Source organism: Vigna umbellata, chromosome 1, assembly GCF_029865625.1.
Source record: "Vigna umbellata cultivar VRB3 chromosome 1, Vumbellata_1.0, whole genome shotgun sequence".
In the NCBI taxonomy this organism is placed as follows: domain Eukaryota; kingdom Viridiplantae; phylum Streptophyta; class Magnoliopsida; order Fabales; family Fabaceae; genus Vigna; species Vigna umbellata.
The window spans coordinates 50,117,197-50,129,195 of NC_142165.1; the positions used below are offsets into that span (position 1 = coordinate 50,117,197).

At 34.2% G+C, this 11,999-nt stretch overlaps 1 protein-coding gene across 1 annotated transcript; it reads left to right on the plus strand.

The window, feature by feature from the left end:
• The first annotated feature begins 329 nt into the window (after positions 1 to 329).
• On the plus strand, positions 330 to 11,576 carry LOC148205646 (uncharacterized). Its single transcript, XM_088103620.1, has 11 exons — positions 330 to 696; positions 899 to 998; positions 1,416 to 1,477; positions 1,750 to 1,809; positions 6,622 to 6,681; positions 7,584 to 7,640; positions 8,038 to 8,080; positions 9,848 to 9,925; positions 10,562 to 10,886; positions 10,968 to 11,124; positions 11,230 to 11,576. Exons 1-11 carry the CDS (start codon positions 565 to 567, stop codon positions 11,317 to 11,319), a joined length of 1,164 nt encoding a protein of 387 aa, XP_087959746.1. The 5' UTR covers positions 330 to 564; the 3' UTR covers positions 11,320 to 11,576.
• Positions 11,577 to 11,999: the final 423 nt, after the last annotated feature.

Sequence of the window (11,999 nt, forward strand, 5' to 3'; positions counted from 1 at the left end):
TTCAAAACATCTGATCTGAAAATGGATTGAATATTTTAAAAAATATTTTTAAATTTGGAAATACACTATCTATAATGTCTTAAAAATATATTTCAGATTAAGTGTTTTAAAAAATATTTTTCAGAATTCTAAACCCTGTACCTTAAGTCCAATATGAAAAAATTGAAAACAAAAAAAAGATACAGGGATTTTTATTATATTTTTATTATGGAGTAGTTTGGGAATTATAGGTTTCATGAGGGGGTGAAGGAAGAAGAAAGGAATAGGAGGAAGAAACGGCCTTGGAAAATAAGTGTCCCAAAAAGTGCGGGTTTATTTGTATTGAGAATCGAACTTATAAATAGCACAAGAAAAATAATCGATTCCTGGCACCCGGTTGTAAGTGGAGTGAGGCTTCGCCTGGTTTCATTTCACCGCAAGTTGGTGACTCCATTCAAACTCTCACCGTATCCAAATACTACGTTTTTGTTTTTGCAACATCCCCTTCTGCAGTCAATGCATTTCGTCTTATATATAAACCCAAACCCAATTTAGGTTTAAGCTCCACTCTTTCGAGAAGCAGAAATGGCATCCATGGCGGAGAAAGAGGTGCCGAAGCTCAAGCTGAAGCCTCGACGACTCAAAGGCCACGACGATAGCACTACCTGCTGCATTTCCTCACGCGAACGCTCTCATCTCTTAGTCACTTCCGGCGATGTCAGCTCCTTCTTTCTCTCTCTCTCTCTCTCTCTCTCTCTCTCTCTCTCTCCAATTTCCGAGTGCCATTCTCTTATAATCTCTTCTATTGCTTCATTACTAATCACCAGGGTTCATGATTCATCAATCTTTTACCATTATCATTATTATTTTACTATTTCATAATTTTAATCAGCACTTGCTGTGAATGTTTTTAACACAGGATGGTCGTGTTTGCTGGTTTGATTTGCGATGCCCTGATGTGCCGCAACTAGTTATGGATGTTAGTGTGGAGCCAGTTTCGTCTATTTGTTTCAAGTCAGGTCTGTTTTACTTATTGGTTTTTATTTTACTTTGTCATCTTTGTTTTCAACTTATTATTTTTAAAATGCAGTTGCGCTATTTTTCGTGCATACCAGTTTTGGGGAGGGAGGGTTTATGTTGAGAAATAGAATGCGATAGTTTTGACATTTTGGTAAGATTGTGCTCGGACAGAAGGTTGCACCATGGTTTATTTAGCAAAAGAATTTCAGATTCTTGACATGTACATCCTTTTTTATTTGCTGTCTTAAAACCATTTTTCTATCACACATGGGACAAGGGTTTGGTACGTCCACCGGTCCTTTTCTTTTGTGGAGAAATCAAATACATCTAAACTACAGTAAAATTTCCCATCGATACATCCACCATATGAGTTTACTTAGTTACATCACTTAAGAAACAATTGACATTTGAATCAGGGATGGAAGATACGATTTATGCCGCTTCTGGAAAGGAAATCAAAGGTTTTGATGTGCGATTGGTAAGCATTATATGGTGTCCAAGATGTATGGTTTTTCTTCCTTTCTATTTCCTTTTACGATATGCCCTTATTTGCGTTATTACAAGATGTATGGTAATTTATATATATGTATGTGTGTGTGTGTGTGACATCACATTTATTACATTCTTCTAAAGCATATCAAGATATACGTGCTTATTTTGTTATTCTTGCTCCACTTTAATTATTTGTACTTTACAAAGATGATTATCTATCAATTATACTGATACTCTGTGTTCTGTTGTGTGCTGAAGGCTGCTGCCCAATGGAAGCCATTGGAGAGTTATAATTATAACAAAGAGGAGATAAACAAGGTAGGTACTAGATAAGGGGTTTGTATTCACATATAATGTTAGGCACTTACTGGATCTTATGTCCTCACTGATTTTTGGTATATAAAAATGAAACAAAGTTCCATTATATTTACTGAAGGTGTTTCTTTTATCGTTTTGTTACTCTCAATAATTGCTACCATAACTCAGGTTACTGTTTTGTTCATGTTTTCTTTTATCTACTCATACTTTTTCCAATCGTCACTTCACTTGTACTACTGTATTAAGTCAAGCAAATTGGGACTTTCATGTCCACATGGATTTAAATGATAAGAGACATTAGTGAATTATGTTGCAAGAGAGGTTTAGAGAAATTGTGTTCCAGCTGCATGCTTGATCTATCATTTACACATTGGTTACAATCTATAAATGGAGTGACCAAGGAAATAATTGGGAGCTATTTACTTCCTAATAATCAGTATCTAGCTTATAGCCTAATCGCTATCCAATGAGCATAATTATATTTGACCAATTGCTGATATTATAAGTTGTAACATTGCTAATTTTCCAAGACCCCCTTTCAAGGTAGTCTTAGGTTTGGAAAGTACTGAAGATGCAGTGTTTGGTGGTGTACTAGACTGATAGACACCAACTAGTATGAGAATAGGGACTGAATTTTATTCAATTGGACTGATATGAAATTACAAATTACACAGGAAATTGAGTAAAAATGATTGAGTAAAAGGTCATCCTAAGATGTTGAGAGCTTGGTCTCTCCCTTCCTGAAAACCACTTACCAAAAAACTGTTCCCCTCCTCCTCCTTCTCCTTTTTTTTTCTATTCTTCTATAACTTCTTAGAAGCAGTTACACTTGTCCCTACTAATAACTGCTACAATAAATAATAACTACTAAAACAATTCAGTCAGATTAAAAAGCCTAAATCCTGGCTCTCCTCTCATAATATTTACTTATAATAAGTCTAAAATAGACACGCTAGCTGGAGGGAATAGGATGACTTTGACCTGGAAGCAACTTCCAATATGGAGAAGGGAGGCAAAATTAATTGATGTTTGTCTCAATAGACAGGAATAAGGTCAGAGTAATGCTGTAGGAGTGAGGGTGTTCCTAGAAGCTGGTGGCTGCATGCAAAAGGCACACTGATGATGCTGGTGAGGAAGTTCTGTATGTAGTGAAGGTGGTACTGTATGACAGACAGATGGCTGTGGGTCTCAGTGGTTGGCCAAACATATATTTATGCTCTAACTTGTGGTCACCTGCACTGAGAACAGTGTCCAGTTGCAGATGGTATGAAACACAATTACTGAGGATAAACAGAGGATTTTAAAGAAGTCCAAAGAGCACCATTAACAAATTTACATCAACTAGAAAGTTTATAGTATTTCTCATGCCCTGGGAAGGTAACCTTTGGCAGACCTGAACTGGGGAGAAGTGGAGATGGAAGAAGATTGCATGCCTTGAAAGTTAAGACAGCAACTGGAATTTCCCACAGAGTGAAAGCATATCGCAAATAAAAGGCTTCCATCTTTTTAGCTTTCAGAAAATAGTAACATAAGTTTTTGAGAATGGTACCACCTCAATATCATTGTTGAAAGCAATGATGACAAAATAGGTCATGGAGAATAATACCACTTCGGTGCTATGTTGAGAAGAAAGAATCTGAGAAGGAATATAGTGAATTTCATATGTTTTGTACACTCATGAGTATGATAACTTTTTGGCAAGTATACCAAATCGTTCAAGTAATACAGTGAAATAAGTTTAGAGTATCGTTCTCCCAAGGGAATTTGAGTCACGTTATTTAATCAAGCTTGTTTATCAAAATCAATTTACTGATAAAAACATTTGATTTCAACTTTGGAAAATAACATGAAATTAACAATGTAAAAAATTTAAGATTGTAAAATTGGAATAAAGATCACTGGAATTGGTCTTAGACTAACATTAGAGTAACATCCTGAACAACATACGTTCTCTATTCAAGCATTCACATAAGCGTATCTTGATTTAATTCCTTAAAGCAAGTTCTAAAATTATCTATTAATTAGATAACTTTGCATTAACTTCAAATGTTGAGAATGACCAAAAGCACAAAAGCTATTCCTAGCATAGTTACTTTTCTTACGTTTCTGTTCTAAAAATACTTCCCAGTACAAAAGAATGTTTAAATAAAATTATACTTCGCCTTGAAGTGTCTCCTGATCGTCTCCTGAAGTTCTCTAGTATTTTTCGTGCTTTGTTTGTGTCAAAAGATAGTTTCTGTCTTTCTGTCACGTCTTTTAAGCCAACATCATTTAATTAATTCGCTCAGTGCACAGGTGTGTATGTGTTGTGCAAATTTCTTAATTGATGCTCTTCAACTGATGACATTCGCTTAGCGCATAGTGCTAGTGCGTTGTGCGAATGGCTTCCTACTGACACTGCGAATTATGGCTTGCGCTTAGCGAATTATGATTGACAGCATGTACACTTTCCTGTACACTAATTACACACTTTGTACTTCCTATTACATCTTTCCAATGAGTAACAAATGAATAATTACAAGATTGAACTCATTTATAAGTGTAAAAACAACTCTTTTTCACACTTATCAGAGTATTATTAATTATAGTAAAAAAGAGATACAATAATAAGGAACAAAACCAATATCTAATAATAAAAAATATTTAGTAAGATATTTCCCTATCAAATTATTGTTGGAACTAAAAGAGAAGGCAAGAGAAAAGTGGAATGCAGAAAAAAAAAACTTTTTTCACTAATGCACATTGAAGCACACTGTTGCACACTCTCAACAGTTACAATGTTTTAAATAAAACAGTCATTACTTATAAAACTGTAAAACTGACTGGTAACTACACATAACCCACAAACTGTTTGAATCACATTTTTAACAATTATATCATATCTCCTTATTTAATGGAATCAAATTATATTTCTAACATAATCAAATCATATTGCTAACATTCTTTCTCAAGTTGGAGCATATGTATCATGGGACAAACATGTTACAAATGCCATTAACTTAAGACTCCTTGAGAGAATCATGTCAGCTAGTTTGTTATTGGAGCTAATATAGTAAATATTGAAAAATGAGTTAAACTTGTTAAAAATGGCTAAGGGAGCTTTTGAGAAAAACTGCTTGGAGAGCTCAGTAGTTGCTATAGAACAAAAATGGTTAGAGGGCACAGTGATTGCCGAAAGCAAAACATGCTTAGAGGACATGGTGATTGCTTAAAAGCAAAAAATGCTCAGAGGGCTTTGCAGCAGCTTGGAAGCAAAATTAATGGTCAGAGGGCATGATGATTGTCAAAACAAAAGTGATCGTCTTATAACAAGGTGATGCTAGTGGGGATGGTCACTAGCTAGGAAAATCTTGTCAAAAGAAAATAGAAAGAAACTTGTCAGGAAAATGGAAGCGGTGAACAATACTTCCAAAAAAAAAGTAGCAGTGAACAATAATGTTGACTAGAAATAGCTCAATGAAAAAGGAAACATGCTAGGAAAATGTTGATGGTAAACATTACTCCCTAGAAAAGCACACTCTATAAATAGTATCCATGGTAAACACCATTTGCCAACAAGCTTTGTTGGTAAACAATATTCGTTGCAAGAATGTTGGTCGTGGACAACCCTCATTGAAAAGACATCGATGGTTAAATATAACTCTGACTGGAAAGAGAGCTCGGCAGAATATCATTGGTGGGGAACAAGGGCACAATTGGTGAATTTTGACTGTGGCAGTGAATGGTGTGAACAATGACAACATCTTGTGAGCAATAGGCCAACAGGGAAAGCATAAATTGGAGTTCCCTTCTTGTTAAGTTTTGGTAGTTGAAAATATTAGTGCCAAAACAGATCATGGAGAATGGTACTACTTTGTTACCATGTCGAGAAAAGAAGCTGAGGATGAATACAATAGATTCTACGCATTGTACACACGAGTATTTTTATTTATAACAAAGAAGAGATACATTAATAAGGAACAATGTCAATATCTAATAATGAGAAACATTTGGTAAGATATTTTCTAATAAAATCACGTCATATCTCTATTATTGTATTCAAATCATATCTCTAACCGCCATGATAACCCCAAACATGGTTCAGTTGAGAGTTTCCCTATTTTCTTGATTTATTTTTCTCTTTTGATAGGGAGACATTCTTCAATTTCCTAATCCTAAGAATAAGAATATTAAAAGACTATTTATTTAACCTTACTGTAATCTCTCAAGGTGTGGTCAACTAGAAGGTGTCATTCAACCAAAAGAGATGGCTCAAACACATTGGCTAATATGTGCAGTTAGACTTCAATGGTTCATTTTTGAGCTGGTTGTGTTAACCATAGCTATCCACCCTTTACATGATTTCTCGAAGTTTACAAATCCATAATTGTTTCTTGGAGCATGGCAATGCAGGTGGACCAACACTAGGTATATGATAAGTGCTAATCCCATGTTACAATTTTGAGTTTAGGATCTAACTCAATCCAATAAAACCTACTTGTAAGGTAGCGACTGCTCAAACTTAATAAGCTTTATTTAATCCATATGTACAGTCGATGTAGTACTAAACATACCCCTTCAACACTGCAATTATGGCACCCAAGGAAACTACCACTGAGGCAGGTCAAGGGTATCAACAATTAAGGTGACTTTCCAACAATTGTTTTGTATGATTTTCTTGACCCACGCAGGATATTGGATTACACCACTATATTTGATCTCAAAGCTGCTTGTATTCTGTTGTAATATCAAGTTATCAACTGATGCTATCATAGGCGAGCTCTTTTTTGCTTAAAATGCTGTTATCATACGCTTATATATCTGCTTTTGCAGGTTGTATGCAACTCAAAGTCCTCATTTCTTGCTGCAGCTGATGATAATGGTGAGGTTAAGGTATGCCTTCTTTCTATTGGCTCTTAATGAATATATCTATTCCATGGGTCTAAGGCAGTGGGGCCTCCAACTAAAGTTTAGAAGAGAAAGAAGAAAGGGGTTAAGAGTACAATTGAGGAGGATAATTCTATTAGGAGTGGAGGAAGGTAACTGAATGGAAAGCTGTCACGAGGTAATTGGAGAGGTAGATCTGGGGAATCATGAATGGGAGGGGGGGTTGGTTACAGCAATAACGGGTTAGTTCCTTGAATTCCCAACAAATATAAGTTATCACCTTTCCATTTGTAATGCATTATTATAGATGAAAGCAATTGCCTCTTATTCTGATCTGATGATATCTGAAGAATTTCAAGTTTTCTTGATGAAATAAGTTTCTGATTTGTGGAACAGAAAAAGGAAACATACACTCAATCAGCAAAAAAATAAAATGTGCATTGACTCAACAAAATTATGCACCTTGGCAGCCGAATTAAATGCCTCTCCCACAATTTTACACTCCACCTCAATACCCTGCCGTCTTAATGGGAACCTGTGATTAGTATATGCGCCCTTCCCCTTGTGGCATGCCAACCCCTCCAGCTGCCTTCAACTTCTCTTAAGCCTCAAACTAATAAAAGTCTACCCTCTTGAATGCATCTTGTTTCCTTCAATGACATTTACTAAATTTATTGATTGCCAAGCAATAGTGATCTATTCTTACATAAGAAACCACAAATTTGCGCTGTATTCTGCCATACAACATGGAAAATACTGTTTGTAATTGATGAGTTAGAAGCTGATGGCTTTTGTTGCGTAATTTGACTTACTATTTGTTGTTTTGTTTACACCTTTAGTTTTCATATTTCCTAAATTTGAGAAAAGGCTAGCATTTAATATCATACAATTTTCATTTTCTTTTACAGATAATTGACATTCGCCAACAATGCCTGTATAAAACACTACGAGCTGGTCATACAAGTGTATCCTTGGTTTTTAGCTATGCTTCACTAAATGGCTTCTAATGATGTAAATCAGGAGTTTTATCTCAGCCCACTAATATCTCATCTCTCCAGGCCCCCCTTCCCCACTCAATTTTTTCCCATATTTATTATTGTTTTATAATCATGTGAGTATACTGTTTAAGAGAGCAGTTCTCAACTGCCCTCAGGGTTAGTTAGCTGTTACTTGCACTGTGTATACAGCTGTCATATGTTGGATATATAGGTTTCAGTAGTATAGACTTGTATATATACTCTGTATCGCTATCCTTTGATAACAGAATGCAGTTTTTTGTCTCAAGCTCTCCCTCCCCCTCTCTCTCCTTCAATACCTAGTAAGTAATTTGATATTGTTATTTACCTTGACCTTCAGTTTTAGATATGTAGCACTGTGGAGTTCCTTCCTTGGAGATCTTGGGAAGGTATTTATAATATTCTTGCTTATTTTCTATGCATAAATATCGCTTTCTCCCCTCTTCCTCACAGTACAATTCATGGTTTCCAGTGGGAATAAGGGTCTTTTGGGTAAACTTATACAAAAACATTTATAAAAGAAGAAAATAAGAAAAAAAATGAAAAAAAAAAAAACTTCTTGAGTTAAAATTAGTTTATACTTACGTAAGAAAATAAACTTGTAGAAAAGTTAATGAGACAACTTCTAGAAATTAGTCGAGGTTAATTCTAGCTTTTGGAGAAGTTTTTTTTTTCATTTTTCTTCTATAAGTAGTTCTGAAGAAGTTTATTTTAACAGACCATTAGATGTGGTCGTGTCTAGAGTATATATGTGTGAGTTGTCCTTGTAGGTTTTTTTCGTGTTAGAATACCAATTATCTTATTGGAAAGGAACATAGAAGTTTGTGTCAAATTCTGCATGCTAACTAACCATGAAAGATGCAATTGTTGGGAGGGTCTAAATCATGGCTCATGACATTGCTTGAGACACTTAATTCTCATAATAATGCCTGTGTGCATGTGGATCCCATTGCAGTGGACATGTAACCAAACATGCGCATAACTTCTGGCTTTGTCATTGCTCCTATCATTAAAACAAATAACCATTTTATCAAAGACAACTAGGAAACTAATAATGATTCCTGTCTAAGAGGGTATGCGAAATACTACTAATTGTAGAGTTAGGTTGCTGTGATTCTTCTTTCGGTTTAGACACAGCGAAACATTTTTCCTCACGGATCTGTAAGGTCGGTTTATTCAACATAAATGTTACATGTTGAAATAAAGTTTTGATTGATTTGGATTCCTCTGTAAATGTTACCATCTTCGTCTTACAATGACTGCAGTCAAAGTTTTTTTCACATTTATTAAAAATAACAGTAAATATACCACTTTTTGAAACATTTGTACTTAAAGAAACCTACTCAATAAATAAACTACTTTTATTGAGACTAAGAGAATAATGAATAGGGAGACAAATTAGGAATAGAAAAAAATTTAATGCTTGATTGAAAAGTGAAAACACAAGTAAATTTGGACTGTGTACGGATTATACCCGAGTCCTTTTTACATAAATTGATTCAATAAATACAAATAATTATAGGATATTTTATTTATATATGCATGATATAATGTTTATAAATCATATTCTAATAAACCGGATTCTTATAAGATATTTGTATACATATAAAGATGATAATTAATTAGGAAACAAATAAAAATATAAAAGAAAAGTAAATCTAAGAGGTTGCTTAAGATACTCTAAAATATTCTAAAATAATATCTTCATATATTTCTTTATTTATTTTTAAGTAGTCTAAACTGCTGTCATTTTTGGATGGAAGGAGTATTAATTTTCTTATTTTTGATAATAGTTTAACTTTGTGATATTGTTTTACCCTAACAACTTATTTTGTGAGAACTCAATTATGTACCAATATATTACGCATGTTTTCTCAATAGATGTAAACTACTGGTGATTGAAGGCATGAAAATTATATTTTGGGAAATTTATAACAAAATTATTTAGAGTCCTAAGACTTATGAGTTTGTAAGATTAATCAAAAGAATTTGTACAAGTTCAAGATTCTATTTAAAATGAAATTTTGGGAAACCTTGGGAAAGTCTATAAGGTTTTACATTAGCAACCCCATTTGTTTAAGTTTCATGTTAGTATTAAGAAATCTGCATCCATATGCATAGAAACTTGACTCCATTTTTATTATTTCTTTTCCCAGTCATTAGTGGAGGTCTTGATTCAATGCTCATGTTGTGGGACTTCTCCAAAGGGCGCCCCTACAAAGTAGTGGACTTCGGTATAAATACCTTACTTTTGACTTGATTATCTAAATTAAAGTCTTTAGTTTTTTTATTTTTTGACATTTGCAATGTCAGTAAGTCCCCACGTCTCTTATCTCTACTCTTTTTAAAATCATTTAGCAAAAGGAAACTACTAGGGGATTGAGTTTTTTAATTATGTTCAAAGACTATTCCAACCATAGTCACCCTTGACCATGCTTCTACCGCAGATAAAAAAAATTAGGCGTATTTTACAAATGAAATAAAACATGAAAATGCTGTTTGGTGACTAGTGGCTATAGAGAATGCAAGTCACAAGCGAGTAGGTTTTTGAACAAACAGGAAACGTTAAAGCCTGGAAATTGGATACTTGGATATATGAGGCTTGCATGTATTTGCTTCGATAATGACTGAACACGCTGCCACTTAGTGCAACATGACCCTTTTGCGATTTTTGTCTTTTTAGTTTTAGAATTGAAACTTGGAACTATATTTTACATGGAGCCATTTTCTTTTATTTACTTTTGCAAACATGTACACTCTGAAAATTGATAAGAGTATTAAATGATTGACATGGAGTGGGGGGAAAACATATTTTAATAAAGAAGTGATAGAACAATTAATTTGTTATGTCTGCCCTTTCTTTGTTGCAGCTACTTTTGATGTGAGTAGTAGCGTTGCAGGCCGGTGTGTCAACCCTGCTTTTGTTCATGCAATAGCTGTTCCAGAAGTTGATATGCTAGATAAATTAGACAAAATATGTGCCGTTGCTAGGGGTGATGGAGCTATTAATGTGATTAATATCGAAACAGAAATGGCTTCTACAAAATCAAAAAGCTCTTCAAATTCTCGAAAAGGATCACACTCAAGATCAAAAGATGGTAGTTCGTCTAGCAATACAGAGGCAGATCAAAATGAAAAGAAGAGGTTGCATTTGGATTACACTTTAGGTGGTCATACTGCTGCTATTTCCAGCCTGTAAGTTAATTATTTATCTGCAATATAGCATCTGTAATGCCAAATTCACGAATGACTTGTCCCCTAACTCGTGGGTGACAGGGCATTTTCAATGTTTGGGGAAAGAGGAAAATTCTTGATATCCGGAGGAAATGATAAGTTGGTGAAGGTATGGAATTGGTCCCTTTTTCTAGAGGCTGGATTAAGTGAGGATGACAACAATGATATCCTACATTTGAACATTGAAGTACCTCGAAAAGTGAGTTTTTGTTATAGAATTTCATTGAAAGTTTTCGATGTTGGTTACTTGTTTTACTAATGCTAAATGTCTATAATGAATTCATTTGTACACTTTATTTGGCAGGTCAATTGGCTGTGTACCACCTCAGCTGATACAGACAACCTTGTTGTGTGTGATACGTCTAAAGTAGTAAAGGTCTACTCCATAGCATAGTTTAAAACTAGATGACACTGATTCTTGGAACGTGTATTTCTGGAGAGCAATGAAAACGTAAAGTGGCTGAAATTGTTATGTTGCACTTACTCTGAAGATCATGCTCTTTACAGGAAACATTCTAAAAGCACAAAGCTGTTAGCCTAGGTGCAGGAATGGGTCCGGTATCTGCACAAGAAACCCATTTGACACTTACACTTAACAATGATCAAATTCATGCCTAAAAAAGTGGACGAAAGAATGCTTTTATTGATAAATCTGTCATCCATTTTCAATATAATACATGACCAATTTTTTTTTTTAAAAAAAAGTTATTTTATACATGCATTATTATCTCAATTTTGGACTTGTTTGTTTGTCACGCACTATTATGATACTGCCATCTGTCGTTGAAACAGTGAAGTATGGGAGTTATCGAGTTGAAAATGAATATAACTAACGTCGTTAAAGCTTTTGTGAAAACGTTTAGATTTTATTATTAATTCTAAAAATTATACTTAATTTTAATGTTCGAATAAAAAAGGAAAAACAAGAAAAGGGTGATTTCCATGTTTTTAATATACTCTTTTACCAAATAAAAAATAAATCAAAGATGAAGCTGTTATATTAAAACTGCAAATAAATTAAAAGAAATGGGCATTTTGCAGAAGTAAAAATATTAGTCAATAATGAATTAACTT